This window comes from Tachyglossus aculeatus, chromosome X2 (assembly GCF_015852505.1).
Source record: "Tachyglossus aculeatus isolate mTacAcu1 chromosome X2, mTacAcu1.pri, whole genome shotgun sequence".
In the NCBI taxonomy this organism is placed as follows: domain Eukaryota; kingdom Metazoa; phylum Chordata; class Mammalia; order Monotremata; family Tachyglossidae; genus Tachyglossus; species Tachyglossus aculeatus.
The window spans coordinates 1,298,399-1,317,167 of NC_052100.1; the positions used below are offsets into that span (position 1 = coordinate 1,298,399).

The window sequence follows — 18,769 nt, forward strand, 5'->3', positions numbered from 1 at the left end:
CCCAAAGTAAGTGCTCAGTAAATGCCTCTGATTGATTAAGAAGGTAGCTGCAGCCCAGTGAGGCTCAGTGAGCTGCCCCAAGTCACCCAGCGGGCTGGGGGCAGAGTCGGGGCTAGAGCTCTGGGGTGCTCCCAGCCCCCGACTTGGTCCACTGGCCCCCCCTGCCCCCGACCTCTCCGGCCCTGGGTCCGGTGAAGCGTTGAGACCATCCTGTTCCATTCAGTTTCCCTCTGTTGAGTAGAGGCGTTTCCGGGCTCTGGTGGGAGTGCTCTATAAAGGAGGAACCACCCGGCTGTTCCTTGCCCATTGCCCAACTCTGCCCCACCTGCCACGCGCCATGAGGGCGTCGCTGCTCCTCCTCACCCTGCTGGTCTACCTGGCCCACGCCCCCCAAGGTAGCACCAGGGCCCTGGGGGGGATGGGGGCCTGGTCTCTGGAGCCAGACCTACCCTGGGACTATTTGGGGGGTGGGATGGAGACTCCACTGGGGACCCCAGCTGCAAGAGGGGGCCCTCTGATGTCGACATCAAGCACCCTGAGTGGAAGAGCCTGTGCTCCTCCTGGGACTCTGAGTCCCAGCAGCCTGCCAAGACCACCCCTCCAACCTCAGACTTGCTTCTCTTATCTCAGAAGCCTCCTGTCCCTAGGATGGTCAGTGTGGGGTTGGTCAGTCGTAAGCGCCCCACTAGCTCTAGCAGACTGTCTTGGACTTGGATGTGAGCCCATCCCCCTCTGACCCGGGAGGTTAGGGCTTTGGGGTCAGAGGGCAAAATGCATTTAGCTTTAATTCTATTTGTTCTGACGACTTGACACCCGTCCACATGTTTTGTTTTGTCGTCTGTCTCCTCCTTCTAGACTGTGAGCCGTTGTTGGGTAGGGACCATCTCTATATGTTGCTGACTTGTACTTCCCAAGCGCTTGGTATAGTGCTCTGCACATAGTAAGCGCTCAATAAATACGATTGAATGGAATGGAATGGTAGGAGATGACTGGCTTCCCAGGGAGGGACATAGCTCACTCAAGTCTGCCAGAGGTGATATTGCCGGTGGGCTCTCTGCTTGGGCCTCTGCCCCTCTGGCTTCCTTAGCCTGGGTTGAAGGTGACAGGTGACTCATCGACTTTGGCTTTCACTCTCTCCCACCAGGCATTTCTAGTTCTGAGTAATGATAATAATAATAATGATGATGTTTGTTAAGTGCTTACTATGTGCCAAGCACTGTTCTAAGCACAGGGGGAGATACAAGGTAATCAGGTTGTCCCATGCGGGGCTCACAATCTTCATCCCCATTTTACAGATGAGGTAACTGAGGCACAGAGAAGTGAAGTGACTTGCCCAAAGTCACACAGCTGACAAGTGGTGGAGCCGGGATTAAAACCCACGACCTCTGGCTCCAAAGTCCATGCTCTTTCCACTGAGCCATGCTGCTTCTGAGTGCCCACAGGGTCTGGACTCCAAGCCCATATCCAGCTCCCTCTCTACTCCAAGGGGCTATTTTAACCCTCTTCCTCCCACACTGCTCCCTCCGTTCCCCCTCCTCCCCCCCTCACGGTTTCCCCGGACCTGGGCACACTCTGAGTCTGGACTCTTACCCCCCACCCCCACCCCTGGGCCCCACTCTGCTCCCTCTGGTGCTGAGCTTTTTCCTGGATCCAGGACCCCCAATCTTGGCTCCCCAAGAGGGGGAGGGAGAGACAGAGATCCAGAGACAGAGAAAATCAGAAGGAGAGAGACAAGGCAAGATGGGCAGAGATAGAGAGGTAGAGCAGAGAAAAAAAAAGCAAGAGAGACAGACAGAGAGGGATACAGAGCCAGAAAGGCAGGGAGAGAAATAGACTGTGCATGTCTTTCCACTGACTTGGAAGTGTCCCCCAGTCCCAAACAACAGGGAAGCATTTTAGCCTGTTTCTTCTCCCACAGCTTTCTCTTGTAAACTAGTGTCTCCATGCCCACAGCTTTGGGGAAACCCCTTTGCTCCCACCATCGTCACCCCAAATCCCACTCTCACTCTGTAACACCTGTTCTTAAACTGGTCCCATCTTTCCCACCCTACCCTCTTCCCAGACCCTCTTCCCTTTCCCTCCTCCTTTCACCCCCCTTTCCACCCATCTAATCCCTTGCCTCTAACCTGGGTAGTTCCAAGGGGCAGAGAAGGAGAATGCCAGGGGTTCAGGTTGGCTCTGGGCCCGGCCTTGGGGAGCCCTGTCACTGGCCAGAAACCTCCCGAGAGGAGGGGCCTGGATTCAGCCTATTATGGGTTTAGGGTTAGCCCCCACCCTCCCAAACCCCTCAGCCACCACCTCCATCTTCCTGTGGTTTCCTGTTGTCTTCAGAGGAGGCTTGGGAGAGGTGGGGTGCGGTTTGGTGGGGAATGAGGGGAGAATCCCCTCCAGCCTGAGGTCCTGGTTCAGAGCTGGGCCTGGGGGTGGGGAAGGTCTCTAGCCATTTCTAGATGATTGTCCCAACCCAATGCAAAGTGGGAGGAAGTTCCCCATATCCTTCTCTGATGGTCGGAACCTCTCTGTACCTTCCATGACTCCCAGGGACCTCTCTCATCCACAGGATGGGGTGGGGGCCTTTGAATGCAGCCTAGCAGAGAGCTATTGGCCAGTCCATGGAGGACATATTGCACTGCTCTCCCTCGCAGATGTCTCTGGGATTTCCGGGGGTAGGTGACTGAACCCCTCCACAAGCGGCCCCCAGAACCTTCCGCCTCTATTTTTCAGCGCAAGGTGTATTTGGACCCAAGCGCTGCAAAGACAAGGTGGGCTATTGCCGCCACAAGTGTCAGCCCAAGGAGGTGCAGGTGAGCCAGTGCTCCAACAAAGTGGTCTGCTGCGGCGTCAACACAGGCACGGGCTCCTCAGGGGACTCCAAACTGGTCCCTGCCGTCAATCCTCAGCCGAACCCCCAGGAGAACGAGCCCGAGGAAAACCCGAGGGAGGAAGCCACCACGGTCTCTGAGTGATGGGGCCCCAGGCCGCAATAAACCTCCCACCTCCTCCACGCTGGTCTCCGGCTTGTGTTTTCCCTCAGACTGGTGCTGCCTTGCAGATAACTACTGGGCCACGCTGGGCCGCCGGGGCATCTCTGGAGGTTCGGGATCCTGTCCGTGGGTCCCTCCCCGTGCCCTTGCTGTCAATCGACCTCCCCTGACCCCTACCCCTATCCCCACCCCTTTGACAGGGCACACAATGCCTTGGGCTTTTCTGGTCCTCCCACCGCTCCATCAATCAATCAATAAATCAATGGTATTTATTAAATGCTCACCTCCCTCCCCTCCAGCTTGCCAGGGTCACTGTGGGGTGGCCAGGAGGGGAAACCGGAAGGCCTGAGTTCAGTCCTGGCCCCAGCCTAGCAGGAGGAAGGGAAGCCTGGGTACAGAGGGGTGGGGGGCTACTGCTGCTCCACCACACAGGCCTCTCTCTCAAATCCGCCCTACTGTTGCAGCAATAGCAAGGACACTGGTGGTCCCAAGACAGAGGGCAGATGCTCGGATTTGTTAAGCATTTACTCTGTGCCAAATGCTGCCCTTAACACCGGGGGTAGATCAAATATAATCAGGTCAGAAATATAATCAGCTTGGACACAGTCCTCATCGCACACAAAGATCGTTATAAGAAGGAGGGAGAACAGGAATTTGATAATAATAGCTGTATAATTTGTTAGGTGTTTGTTATGTGATGAACACTGTGCTAAGTGCTGGGTGTAGGTACAGGTTCATCAGGTAGGACACAATCCCTGTCCCTCATGAGACTCACAGTCTAAAGGGGAGAGGGTACAGGTATTCAATCCCCATTTTCCAGATGAGGTAACTGAGGCACAGAAAAGTGGAGTGACTTCCCCAAGGTCGAGAAGCAGCATGGTTTAGTGGATAGAGCATGGGCTTGGGAGTCAGAAGGACCTGGGCTCTGACCCAGCTCTGCCACTTGTCTTCTGGCTAACCTTGGACAAGTCACTTCACTTCTCTGTGCCTCAGTTCTCGCACGTGTAAAATGGGGATTAAGACTGTGAGCCCCATGTGGGACAGGGCCTTCCAAACGGATTAACTTGTATCTACCCCGGTACATAGAACAGTGCCTGCCACATAGTAAGTGCTTAACAAATACCATAAACAACAACAACACGCAGAAGGCCAGTGGGGGAGCCAGGATTAGAACCCATGTCAGCTCCTTGCTTGAAGGCAGAATGGCCCACCAGGGGCCAGAAGGGGTTCTCCTGCCGGTCTCAGCTCCGCAACATTGCCAAGATCCGCCCTTTCCTCTCCATCCATACCGCTACCCTGCTAATTCAAGCTCTCATCCTATCCCGTCTGGACTACTGCACTAGCCTTCTCTCTGATCTCCCATCCTCGTGTCTCTCTCCACTTCAATCCATACTTCATGCTGCTGCAAGGATTATCTTTGTCCAGAAACGCTCTGGACATATTACTCCCCTCCTCAAAAACCTCCAATGGCTACCGATCAATCTGCGCATCAAGCAGAAACTCCTCACCCTGGGCTTCAAGGCTGTCCATCACCTCGCCCCCTCCTACCTCACCTCCCTTCTCTCCTTCTACTGCCCAGCCCGCACCCTCCGCTCCTCCACCACTAATCTCCTCACTGTACCTCGCTCTCGCCTGTCCCGCCATCGACCCCCGGCCCACGTCATCCCCCGGGCCTGGAATGCCCTCCCTCTGCCCATCCGCCAAGCTAGCTCTCTTCCTCCCTTCAAGGCCCTGCTGAGAGCTCACCTCCTCCAGGAGGCCTTCCCAGACTGAGCCCCTTCTTTCCTCTCCCCCCTCGTCCCCCTCTCCATCCCCCCGTCTTACCTCCTTCCCTTCCCCACAGCACCTGTATATATGTATATATGGTTGTACATATTTATTACTCTATTTATTTATTTATTTTACTTGTACATTTCTATCCTACTTATTTTATTTTGTTGGTATGTTTGGTTCAGTTCTCTGTCTCCCCCTTTTAGACTGTGAGCCCACTGTTGGGTAGGGACTGTCTCTATGTGATGCCAATTTGTACTTCCCAAGCGCTTAGTACAGTGCTCTGCACATAGTAAGCGCTCAATAAATACGATTGATTGATTGATTGATTGATTCTCCTCTGTCTTCTGCCTTTTGCCCCCAGGCTTGCTTGGGGATTGGAAGCCACTGGCACAGGCCCAATCTGAGGAGGACCCGATTACGCTCAAATCCGGCCATCACCCTGTGACCCCCAAAATTAGAACTCCCGAGCACTCCAGCCTGGCACTCCTGTTCTCCGTGACTTTGGTCACCGTCTGGAAGTTTCATTTTCAAATTATCATCTGCCCTCACAACTTTTCATTCTTTAAATTCTGAATGGGGAAATATTTTGATAAAAACACCAACATTTTCAACATCTTCCTAATAATACATGCCAACCACAGGGCTAAGATACAAGAGAATCAGTTTGGACACAGGCCACGTTCCACATAGGGCTCCCAGTCTAGATAAGAGAGAAAGCAGGTATTAAATCCTCATTTTACAGATGAGGACAACAGATAATTTGAGTGACTTCACCAAGGTCACACAGCAGGCAAGTGGCAGAGCCTGGATTAGAATCCAAGTCCTCTGACTCCTAGCCCCGGGCTCTTTCCACTAGACAAAACTGCTTCCTGCTCCTCAGCACCTGGAATTGTTCAACACCACCAGCCCCCCAAGAGGGGTAGTGAACAACCAGGAGAAAATTATCTGGATAATTCAGAGACGGGTGGGACAGTGCAGGGCAATTTCTATCTGGGGAAGCAGTGTGGCTCAGTGGAAAGAGCCTAGGCTTGGGAGTCAGAGGTCATGGGTTCTAATCCCTGCTCGGCCACATGTCTGCTGTGTGACCTTGGGCAAGTCACTTCACTTCTCTGAGCCTCAGTTACCTCATCTGTAAAATGGGGATTAAGACTGTGAGCCCCATGTGGGACAACCTGATCACCTTGTATCCCCCCAAGCGCTTAGAACAGTGCTTTGCACATAGTAAGCACTTAACAAGTGTCATTATTATTATTATTATTATCTGGTGCGGTGGGGAGGAGGAAAAGGAGGAAGGGGAGGATAGGCCAGTTCTTCCCTGCCAGAGCATTACTGAGCACAGAAACCAAGATAAATTTAGCAAAAATCTAATCTACATTCCCTTTCCCCAAGTGATGGGTTAGTGGAGAAGGGACATGGATGGAGAAGGCGGAGTCAGGAATGGAGAGGGCAGAGTCAGGGCTGTGATATGGTCCATGCTGGGTCACTGGAGAGAGTCATGGGTGTTGGAGGGTCCATGCTGGGACAAATACAAGATAATCAGATTGGAAACAATCCCTAGCTCTCATGGGGCTCTCAGTCTGAGAGGGCTGGACAGCAAGGATCTTATCTTCAAGGAACTTACAATCTATTGTGGACAGAACACTGTACTGAACGCTTGGAAGAGTTCCCTAGAGTTAATAGAAAACAATCCCTCATCTCGAGGAGCTCACAGTCTACTGTGTGAAGAACACTGTATTGAATACTTGGGAGTGTCGGATAGCATTAGTAGACACTATCTCTGCTCTCAAGGATTTTATAATCTCCTGTGTGCAAAGCACTGTTTTATGATATTTGTTAAGCAATTACTATGTGCCAGACACTTACTAAGAGCTGGGGTATATACAAGATAGTCAGGTTGGACAAAGTCACACTCAAGGTGATTCCAGGTGATGAGGTAACTGAGGCACAGAGAAGTTAAATGACTTGCCCAAGGCCACACAACAAACGGTGAAGCCGAGATTAGAACCGATGACCTTATGATTCCCGGGCCCGTGGTCTATTTAATTTAATTTGATTATGTATTTATGGTATTTGTTAAGTGCTTACTATGTGCCAGGCACTGTATTAAGTGCTGGGGTGGATACAAGCAAATCGGGTTGGACACACTCCCTGCCCCACGGGTGGGGGTGGGGGTGGGGGCTCATAGTCTCACTCCCCATTTTACAAATGAGGTAGCTGAGGCACAGAGAAGTTAAGTGACTTTGCCCAAGGCCACACAGCAGACAAGTGGCTGAACTGCGATTAGAACCCATGACTTTCTGATTCCCAGGCCAGTGCTCTATCTACTCTGCACACTCATTCCCACGCACACATGTACACAAACACGAGTGTGTGTGCATACACACAAATACAGACACAGACATCTCTCTCAAATGCCTAATCCCTCGGCGTCCTCCCCACCAACACACATACATGGCAGGGCCAGTTGTCTGCTAAGACAGGATGGGGTGAGGAGGGGTGAGATGAGGCCACTCTTTGCCCCAAATGTGGAGTGGGGCTGAAGGAATCTAACCGGGGGTGGGGTAGGGGGTAGAGTCCGGGAGCTCCCAGGACGTCGGACCGTCCAGCTCGTTCCCCACTGGACCATCCTTGCTCCCTGCTCAGAGCTTCAGAGCTCTCTCCCTGGCGAGGGCCTGGGCTGAAGTCCAGGAAAAAGTGACCAGTCCAGCGATGGGCCAGTGATAATAATTATGGTATTTGTTAAGCACTTACCATGTTTTTTTAATGGTATTTGTTAAGCACTTACTATGTGCCAAGCACTGTTCTAAGTCCTGGGGTAGATACAAGGTAATCAGGTTGTCCCACGTGGGACTCACAGTCCTAATGCCAATTTTACAAATGAGGTAACTGAGGCGAAGAGAAGTTAAGTGGCTTGCCCAAAGTCACACAGCAGACAAGTGGCGGAGCCGGGATTAGAACCCACGTCCTCTGACTCTCAAGTCCGTGTGCTCTTTTCACTAAGCCACTCTGCTTCTCACGCTTGTGCGTCTCGCAGGTTCCCTGCCCACAAGGAGTTTACAGTTTAGAAGAGCCCTTAGTGCAGCAGTAAACGCTCAGTAAGTACGATTGATGGATTGATAGAGGAGAGGAGCCCCCAGGCGTCCTGCAAGTAGGGCGGGGCGTCCCCCAAAGTCCCCCGAATTCTCCAGTGACGGGGCGCTGTCCACGGCGGCGCGCTGCGCCGAATCGCCGCAAGGCGGCGCCAGACGCCGTCCCCAGGGCTCGCAACGCGCTCAATCGGCTTGAACAGGTGCATTATTCATGCATTCATTCATTCAATCGTATTTATTGAGTTTTTCCTGTGCGCAGAGCACTGTAGTAAGCGCTCGATGCCCACGCTGGGCGGAAGACGGGGGTCGTGGGGTGCCCCTTCCCCACTGGGAGCAACGGTGAGGAGGAGGGCGCCCTGTTGAAAAGCCCCTCATCTCCTCCTCACCCCCTACCTCCTCTTTATAGTATTTGTTTAGCCCTTACTATGTGCCATCATCATCATCAATCGTATTTATTGAGCGCTTACTGTGTGCAGAGCACTGTACTAAGCGCTTGGGAAGTACAAGTTGGCAACATATAGAGACGGTCCCTACCCAACAGAGGGCTCACAGTCTAAAAGGGGGAGACAGAGAACAAAACCAAACATACTAACAAAATAAAATAAATAGAATAGATATGTACAAGTAAAATAAATAGAGTAACAAATATGTACAAAGCCAGGCACTGTACTAAGCACTGGGTAGATATAACAATAATAATGATGGTATTTGTTAAACCCTTACTATGTACCAAGCACTGTGGTAGATACAAGGTAATTAGGTTGTCCCACATGGGGCTCAGTCTTAATCCCCATTTTACAGATGGAGGTAACTGAGACACAGAGAAGCTAAGTGACTTGCCCAAAGTCACACAGCTGACAAGTGGCAGAATGGGATTAGAACCCACGATCTCTGAGTCCCAAGCCCGTGCTCTTTCCACTAAGCCACACTACTTCATCAGGTTGGCAGGTTGGACACAGTCCCTATCCTACATGGGATTTAATCCCCATTTTACAGATGAGGGAACTGAGGCTCTGAGAAGTTAAGTGACTTGTCCCAGCTCAAACAGCAGACAAGCGGTGGAGTCGTAATTAGTATCCAGGTCCTTCTGAATCCCAGGCCCGTGCTCTATCCACAAAGCCATGTGGTTTCTCTTATTGTGCCATCTTTTAATTGCTTTCTAGGTGCTGTTGTCCACCCTACTCCAACAGAAGCGGCATTGACTGCATTTTCCCTAAAGGGTTAGCATAACCGACTCCACTGTATGCAGGGCTCAACGGCAGGGTTTGTGAGGAAGAGGCATCGACCTCGCGGAAGATTCAGTAATCGAAGAGGGCTGACACTGACCAAAGCGGCTACACACTGTCTGAAACGACCCCATCCTGTGTGGGCGATGTCTCCTGCTAACGTCTCCTCACAACAGGGTGCCAAAGTTTCGCGGGCCCGGGGAATCCTTTGTGTACCTCAGATGGGGAACCAAATAAAAGGGAAGAAGAGGCTGGAAAAGGGGCTGTTCGGCACTCGTACCTCTCGAGAGGTGATCGGGCTAGCAATCAGCTTTCCTATCTCTACTGCTCCATCTGAACTCATGTCTCCGAGTCAATCAATCAATCAATCAATCGTATTTATTGAGCGCTTACTGTGTGCAGAGCACTGTACTAAGCGCTTGGGAAGTACAAGTTGGCAACATATAGAGACAGTCCCTACACAACAGTGGGCTCACAGTCTAAAAGGGGAGACAGAGAACAAAACCAAACATACTAACAAAATAAAATAAATAGAATAGATATGTACAGGTAAAATAGAGTAATAAATATGTACAAACATATATACATATATACAGGTGCTGTGGGGAAGGGAAGGAGGTAAGATGAAGGGGATGGAGAGGGGGACGAGGGGGAGAGGGAGGAAGGGGCTCAGTCTGGGAAGGCCTCCTGGAGGAGGTGAGCTCTCAGTAGGGCCTTGAAGGGAGGAAGAGAGCTAGCTTGGCGGATGGGCAGAGAAAGGGCATTCCAGGCCCGGGGGATGACGTGGGCCGGGGGTCGATGACGGGACAGGAGAGAACGAGGCCTAACGGGGAGGAGATTAGCGGCGGAGGAGCAGAGGGTATGGGGTGGGCTGTAGAAGGAGAGAAGGGAGGTGAGGTAGGAGGGGGCGAGGTGATGGACAGCCTTGAAGCCGAGGGTGAGGAGTTTCTGCCTGATGCGCAGATTGATGGGTAGCCACTGGAGATTTTTGAGGAGGGGAGTAACATGCCCAGAGCGTTTCTGGACAAAGACAATCTGGGCAGCCGCATGAAGTATGGATTGAAGTGGGGAGAGACACGAGGATGGGAGATCAGAGAGAAGGCTGGTACAGTAGTCCAGATGGGATAGGATGAGAGCTTGAACGAGCAGGGTAGCGGTTTGGATGGAGAGGAAAGGGCGGATCTTGGCAATGTTGCAGAGCTGAGACTGGCAGGTTTTGGTGACGGCTTGGATGTGAGGGGTGAATGAGAGAGCGGAGTCGAGGATGACACCAAGGTTGCGGGCTTGCGAGACGGGAAGGATGGTAGTGCCGTCAACAGAGATGGGAAAGTCAGGGAGAGGGCAGGGTTTGGGAGGGAAGACAAGGAGTTCAGTCTTGGACACGTAACGCGGGTAACACATTGGGTAACAAGGAAATGGGGCGGGGCAGTGCCTGTCCCGGAAGTAGCCAGGCTGGCCTTCAGCCGGTTAGAGCATAAGCACTTCAAGGGCAGGAATAAAGTCTTTAATATCTCTGTGACTTCCAAAGTTCTCGTGCTGCGTTCTGCCCAGTGTTTATTTCCCTGCAGGCTGCTGGAGAGGGTGGGACCAGTCCAAGGCCCTGCCCCTGCTGTCCACCCCCTCCCCTTCCTCAGCCTCCCTCTGCCTCAGCATCTCAGCCTCCTCTATCTCAGACTCCCACTACCTCTCAGCTACCCTCAGTCTCTCAGCCTCCTCTGCCTCAGCCTCCTTCTGCCACTCAGCCTTCTTCTAATAACAATAACAATAATGGTGGTATTTGTTAAGTGCTTACTTTGTGTCAAGCACTGTTCTAAACGCTGGGGTAGATACAAGGTAATCAGGTTGTCCCCCGTGGGGCTCACAGTCTTAATCCTCATTTTACAGATGACGGAACTGAGACACAGAGAAGTTAAGTGATATGCCCAAGGTCACACAGCAGACAAGTGGCGGAGTCAGGATTAGAACCCATGACCTCTGACTCCCAAGTCTGGGTTCTTGCCACTGAATCACACTGTTTCTCCCAACCTTCCGCCTCTCAGCCTCCTCTGCTTCAGCCTCCCTTTGCCATTCAGCCTCCCTCCTCCTGGATGCCTTCCATGCAGAGCACTGACTGTGAGCCCACTGTTGGGTAGGGACTGTCTCTATATGTTGCCAACTTGTACTTCCCAAGCGCTTAGTACAGTGCTCTGCACACAGTAAGCTCTCAATAAATATGATTGATTGATTGATTGATTGAGAATCGACTGAGGGCAGAGCCCTGGCCTGGAAGCCTACCTGTGCAGAGCACTGTTCTCCCATTTGGGAAGGACAGTGAAGCAGCGTGGCTCAGTGGAGAAGAGCACGGGCTTTGGAGTCAGAGGTCATGGGTTCAAACCCCGACTCCGCCAATTGTCAGCTGTGTGACTTTGGGCAAGTCACTTAACTTCTCTGTGCCTCAGTTCCCTCATCTGTAAAATGGGGATTAGGACTGTGAGCCCCACGTGGGACAACCTGATCACCTTGTAACCTCCCCAGCGCTTAGAACAGTGCTTTGCACATAGTAAGAGCTTAATAAATGCCATTATTATTATTATTATTATTTGGGAACACACAATAAACATGCAATCAGCCCACTCCATGGAGGAACTTTCACTAATGGGGAGAGGGACTCAGGCCGTACCCATACAAGTATGGCCACATCTCTTCACTCTTTTCTTCCCAGTGCTCCCCACCAGAGGCTAGTAAGCCCCCTTGGGTGGGAGGGACCCCTATGCCACCCCCCCCCCCGTGGCTCAACGGAGGGGACCCACTTCCCCAAGCTCCTCCCATTTGGAGTGACCCCACCGTGGGCAGGGCTTTGTCCATTCGTCTGTCCTTCCTGCCTCTCTGGAATGTTCCCATCCCTCCCATCATTCCCACCCTGTGAGGCACAGGTGGATGGCAGTTGGCGTCAGCCCTGACTCACCCCTGGGGCTTGTAGGCAGGGCCGCCTCTCTGCCCATGGTGCGAGGGGCAGAGGAGGGTGAGACAGGTTCTCCAGGTGCCAATCAAGTGACCCTCCTTGCTGTGGGCCAGCCTGATACCGTGGTACTGGCCCCCAACTCCCCCAATTACAGGCTGGTCTGGCCCAGCCCTGGAGGGAGGGGTGGGCACAGGCCAGTGGGGCCGTGGGAATTCCCACAGCTACTGCAGAATCAACTCTTCCTCCCTGCCCCAATCATTCAATATTAATCAATAATATTGATTGGGCACTTATCATCGTCAGAGCTCTGTCCCGAGAACTTGGGGGAATACAGTAAACTAGATGCTAGATATGATCCCTGTCTTTATGGATCTTACAATCTTATGGGGGAGATAAATGCTAAAATAAATCAGAGATAGGGAAGGAACAGAGTTTAAAAGTATGGGAATAAATTTTACTGAGGGAGGGGTGAGCTTCCAAGTACTTATGGGGAGAGATGATGTGGAAGGGCTGAACTAGCAACGATGAGGGTGCTTAGTACAGTGCTCTGCATTCATTCATTCAATCGTATTTATTGAGTGCTTAATGTGTGCAGAGCACTGTACTAAGCGCTTGGGAAGTACAAGTCGGCAACATATAGAGACGGTCCCTACCCAACAACGGGCTCACAGTCTAGAAGGGGGAGAAGACAACAAAACAAAACATGTAGACAGGTGGAGTAAGTACTCACTAAGTACAATTGATTGAAATGGGGGAGAGGGATGAGGGACACATTTATTTGCTTGGTATCTTTTCTGACCAAGGGGAAACGCTTAATACAGCGTGGTCTAGTGAATAGAGTCTGGGTCTGGGAGTTAGTGGACCTGGGTTCTAATCCAAGCTCTGGTACTTGTCTGCTGCGTGACTATGAACAAGTTACTTCACTGTGCCTTAGTTACCTCATCTGTAAAATGGGGATTATGACTATGAAACGTAGACTGTGTCCAACTTGATTACCTTGAATCTGCCCCAGGGCTTAGTACATTGCCCAGCACACAGTAACCACTGAACAAATACCATTAAAAAAGAGGAACGTGAAGTGCTCTGCACATAGTAAGAACTCAATAAATACAATTGATTCATTGAGTTATCCAGGCGGAAACTCCTTCTGGTCCCCCTGCCGCCCCCCAGGGCCCCACTCCTCATTGGACCAGAGGGGACCCAGCCATCTGAGAGCCCAGGGTAGAATTGGGGGATACGATGATGATGATTGTGGCATTTATTAAGCATTAACTGTGTGCCAGACACTACTAAGCGCTGGGGTGGATACAAGCAAATCGGATTGGACACAGTTCCTGTGCCACGTGGGGCTCACAGTCTCAATCCCCATTTTATGAATGAGGGAACTGAGGCCTCGAGAAGTGAAGTGACTTGTCCAAGGTTACACAGCAGATAAGTGGCCGAGCCGGGAGGCTGGAGTCTGACTTGTCAGTCACTTGATCCTTTCTTTCAAAGCCCTCTACAATTGCGCAGCCTCCGAGTGCTGTAGACATAGATGTGTCACCCCTGCTTCCGGGGGCGGGGTTCAGGGCTGGGGGCTTGGGAGGAAAAGGGATGAGACAATCAAAACCTCAAACTTAATTAGGGCCAAGAGGATGGGCTCAGCAGGGTGAGGTCCTTGCTCCAAGGCACCCTATAAAACCCCAGAGCCCTTCCGCTCTTGGGCATCAGGACGACACCCGCCTGTCTACACCTGTCTACCACCACCACCAGGACAACACCACCACCACTGCCACCACCTCCCAGCTACCATGAGGCTCCACTACCTCCTCTTTGCCATCTTCTTCTTGTTTCTCATCCCTGCTCCAGGTAAGTGGGGTGATGGGCTGGGGAGGGCTGGAGGCCACCCCACGTGGGGAGGCGGCAGCCCCCCGGAAGGCTCTGGGGTTCAGGGGATTTGGGCTGGTGGGAGCCACCAGGCTCATGCTGCCTGGATATGGGCCGAGGGACCGTTTCGGAGTTGTGGTGGGAGGGTTTTCTGGACTCAATCAACAAGTCGTCAATGGTGTTTATTGTGTGCCTGTGCTGGAAGAGCTCAGTACTGAGAGCTTGGGAGAGCAGGTGCGAAGCAAAAGGCGTGTTTCCTTCCCTCAGGTGCTTACAGTCTAACAGATTCCTAAATGACCAGGTTACTGAGCTCTTAGTGGGTGCACAGCACTGTACTAAGTGCTTGGGAGAGTACTCCCCCCTCCACCTAAATTGTATCTTTTTCTTCTCCCTCAATCTGCTGAAATGGCAACGTTTGGGCCCACCCAAGCCAGGGGGTGGACATTGGAGCAAATATCCTCTTCTAATGCCTACCCTCAACCCCTACAACACCCCCAACCTCCCAAGCCCCCATCCCCTATCTCCAAGCCCCCAAATACTCTCTATGTCCAACTCTCCGCTTAAATATCCTTTACCCCAAACCCCCAACGCTTCCAACCCCCAACCCTCCAGTCTTCCCAATGCTCCCAAAACTTCAATAACTCCAAACTCCCCAGTCTCCCAAACCCCCAATTTCCTCAACACCTCACAACCTTCAAATCTCCAACCCCCTGAATCACCCCCAAACTCTCTGACCCACCAAACTCTTCATCACCTTCCTGGTCCCTGAATCCCCTAAATGCTTCAATCCCCCCAACACCCTCCAACCGCCTGAATCTCATCATCCTCCATCCCCCCTTAATTCCCAACCCAACACCCCCAATGCCCCCACACTGAATCTAAAGTCTTCATTGGGGAGCTCACATCAGAGATTCCAGAAATGGAGGGCCAAGGGGGCCATCCACTGGAAGACAAACTCTTTCTCGTGTTTGGGACTAATCTTCCACGGAAAGAAACCATCGAATGGGGAAGATTATCTATGCCACGTTTCCGCCCCCTGGCTTGGGTGGGCCCAAACGTTGCCATTTAAGCAGATTGAGGGAAAAGGAAAAGATACAATTTGGGTGGAGGGGGGAGCACTCTCCCAAGCACTTAGTACAGTGCTGTGCACCCACTAAGCTCTCAGTAAATACCATCAATTAATAGATTGGTAGATTGATTACGAGCCTTGTGTCCTCTGGAGAGGACACAAAGTACAGCAGAAGCCTTCCTCCTACAAGGAGGGGGAGGTCAAGGGAGCAGGAGAAAGAACAGTGTGGCCTAGTGGTTAAAGCCCAGGCCTGGGAATCAAAGGAATCTGGCCCCGGTTTTGCCACTTGCCTGCCTTGCCTGCTGTGTGACCTTGGACAAATCACTTTACTTCCTTATCTGTGAAAGAGAAGTGAAATGACTTGCCCAAGGTCACCCAGCACACAAGCGAGCCAGTCAGGATTAGAACCCAAGTCCTCAGACTCCCAGGCCTGGGGTCTTTCTGCTAGTTCATACTGCTTCTGGAACTGAGGAGACAGATAAATCCATCGAAGGCCACGAGGGCAGAGGACAGTCCATCAGGCTCAACAAACTTCCTCTTCCTTTCATTTGCTTCCTTTATCCATCCTCAGTCCCACAGAATTTACTTCTGCATCCAACATTTATTGATTTATATTAATGCTTGTCTTTCCCTCTAGACTGTAAGCTCATTGTGGGCAGGGAATGTGTCTATAATATTGATATATTGTCCTCTCCCAAGGGTGTGGCTTAGTGGATAGAGCACAGGCCTTGGAGTCAGAAGGTCCTAGGTTCTAATCCCAGCTCTCCCACTTGTCTGCTGGCTGACCTTGGGCAAGTCACTTCACTTCTCTGTGCCTCAGTTACCTCATCTGTAAAATGGATCTACCCCAGCACTTAGAACAGTGCTTGGCACATAATAAGTGCTTAACAAGAACCATAATTATTATTATTACTAGTGTTTTGCACGCAGCAATCGCTCGGTAAATATGATTGATTGTTCGATTGATTCCTTGCAGGGGATGGCCGGCTTCTGGAGCGCATCAACAATTTATACTGCCGGGTGCGGAGGGGCAGGTGCCGGTTGCTTGGCTGCTTCCCCAAGGAGGAGCAGGTGGGCACATGCTCCCTGGGCCGGAGGAAGTGCTGCCGAAAGAGGACCTGAAGCCCCGGTGGGGTTGGGGAGAGGGCAGCGAGGTGACCAGTGGCCAGTTCCTCTGGGATCCCCTCCCTATCCCCTACTCCCGGGCAATTCCACTTCCAACTACATGGTTCCGGTTTCTCCACTCCACCTAGCTCTCTGTTACCTGGGCTAGTTGTGGGGGGAATGGACATAACGTGGATAATCGAAATCCACAGATAATCCACATATATCACTCATATTTATGGTCCCAGTTCCTTCTTGGTGTCCCTGCTCCTGGTTATGTGGACAAGTGGGGGATGGGAATGGACACAGAGCAGATAATTGAAATCCAATTGCCAATTGTGATAATCCACGCACACTGCTCATATTTGTGGTTGTAGTTTCTTCTAGGTGTCTGTGCTCTCAGTTATCTGGAAACAGGGAGGGAATGGGCACAACACGGATAATTGAAATCCATAGATAACCCACACACATCACTCACATTTGTGGTCCCAGTTCCTTCTTGGCTACTCTGCTCTCGGTTATCTGGGCTAATAGGGGAGGGAAATGGAGATAGCATGGCTAACTGAAATCCTCAGTTAATCCACATAAATTCTTCACAGTGGTGATTCCAGTTCCCTCTTGATTTCTCCGCCCCTGCCAACTCTCAGTAGTAGAGGTTGAGGGAAATGGAGATAGCACAGATAATCAAAATTCACAGATAATCCACATACATTGTTTATATTGATTTCATTCCCACCCTGGCAGAAGGTTCAAAGTAGAGGACTTACCCACACCCCCATTGAGAATCAGCCTCTAAATGATGAAGCAGTGTGGCTTAGTGGAAAGAGCCTGGGCTTGGGAGTCAGAGATCATGGATTTGAATCCTGGCTCTGCCACTTGTCAGCTGTGTGACTTTGGGCAAGTCATTTAACTTCTTTGTGACTCAGTTACCTCATCTGTAAAAGGGGGACTAAGACTGTGAATCCCACATGGGACAACCTGATTACCTTGTGTCTACTCCAGTACTTAGAACAGTGCTTGGCACATAGTAAGTGCTTAACAAATACCACTATTATTATTGTCAATATCAAGGGAAGCAAGCCAAGTATTTGCTTCTCCGTCACCTGGCCCTTGGGCCAGAGAGGGTGTTCTAAATGTCTGTCTGTCTCACAAGTCCAGGGTTCACCACTCTGAAAGTGCTCAGAACACAGTGGGCATCCAGTACAGCAGTCTGCACCTAGCAACTGTTTGATACAGGGCTCTACTCACATCAATCACCCAGTTCAGCACTCTGCACACAACAGGCACTTAGTACAGTGCCCTCCTCAATGCAGGCAACCAGAGCAGCATGCTGCACCCAGCAGGCATCCGGTACAGTGCTCTGTCCCCAATAGGCATCTACTGCTGCACACATTAGGTGCCCAGCACAGTGCTCGGCATTCAGTACTCTGCAACCTGTGGGCACCTAGTACAGAGCTCTCCACACAGTGGATGCCCAGTACGGTGCCCTGCACACAGCAGGTGTCCGGCCACTGGGAGAGGACATGTTGCTGGTGTTCCGGCCAAGAAGTGAATGAATTATTGGCCACCTGTGCCTGCCGTGATGCCCCTGGAAATCAGACCTGTGCCTTCCCAGGAATCCTTGTGGGAGCAGCTGTTGAGGGGGCCTGCATTGGACCCCCCCCAACCCTGAGTCTTCACAAATGCATCTTCCCGGGGGGTTAGAGCTCACCCGGATGCTGCCCTGCCTTGCCACCCCAAGCCTGGCCAACAGCCCAGTGCTACAGGGGGAGCTTGGTGCCAACTCCATTCATTCATCCATTCAATCATATTTATTAAACGCTTACTGTGTGCAGAGCACTGAACCAAGTGCTTGGGAGAGTACAATATAACAATGAACAGACACATAGCCTGTCCGCAAGCAACTTTGCCTAGTGGATAGAGCACGAGCCTAGGAGTCAGAAGGACCTGGGTTCTAATCCTGGCCACGCCACGTGTCGGTTGTGTGACCTTGGGCAAGTCACTTCACCTCTCCATGCCTCAGTTACCTCATCTGTCAAATGGGGTTTAATGCAGTGATCCTCATGTGGGACATGGACTGTATCCAATCTGATTAGTTTGCATCTTCCCCAGTGCTTGGCACATAGTAAGTGCCAAATATCGTCATTACTGTTATTACAGTCTAGAGTAGGGTGGTGCACCGCTCCTGGCTTGGCACTCCTGGACTTCCACAAGGGACAGGGTATCCAGGGCTATCACCTTCCTGCAAATCCAGATGCCTGCCCTGTCTGGGGAGGGGTCGGGGCAGGTCCGCCCGGAGGCTGGGGGATGGCCAGAAGCTTCCGCTTCTGAGATTCCGAGCGTCTGAGCAGGCCACTGGCTGGGGATGATCTTTGTCTGGCTGGAGTGGTTAATCTCTGGGAGGGGCAGGAAGCAGAGAGGGAAAGACCGGACCTCCGTCACTGCAGGAGCCTGGCCTGATAATAATAATGATAGCATTTATTAAGCGCTTACTATGTGCAAAGCACTGTTCTGAGCGCTGGGGAGGTTAACAAGGTGATCAGGTTGTCCCACGGGGGGTTCACAGTCTTCATCCCCATTTTACAGATGAGGTAACTGAGGCCCAGAGAAGTTAAGTGACTTGCCCAAAGTCACCCAGCTGATAAGTGGTGGAGCCGGGATTTGAACCCATGATCTCTGACTCCAAAGCCCGGGCTCTTTCCACTGAGCCACGCTGC

General features: G+C 51.7%; 2 protein-coding genes across 2 annotated transcripts; both read left to right on the plus strand.

Annotated features, from left to right (window-relative positions):
- The first annotated feature begins 337 nt into the window (after positions 1 to 337).
- On the plus strand, positions 338 to 2,966 carry LOC119949200 (defensin-B4-like). Its single transcript, XM_038770750.1, has 2 exons — positions 338 to 395; positions 2,725 to 2,966. Exons 1-2 carry the CDS (start codon positions 338 to 340, stop codon positions 2,964 to 2,966), a joined length of 300 nt encoding a protein of 99 aa, XP_038626678.1.
- Positions 2,967 to 13,803: 10,837 nt separating this feature from the next.
- On the plus strand, positions 13,804 to 16,070 carry LOC119949118 (beta-defensin 103A-like). The gene is made up of 2 exons (XM_038770600.1): positions 13,804 to 13,861; positions 15,925 to 16,070. Exons 1-2 carry the CDS (start codon positions 13,804 to 13,806, stop codon positions 16,068 to 16,070), a joined length of 204 nt encoding a protein of 67 aa, XP_038626528.1.
- The last annotated feature ends 2,699 nt before the right edge of the window (positions 16,071 to 18,769 follow it).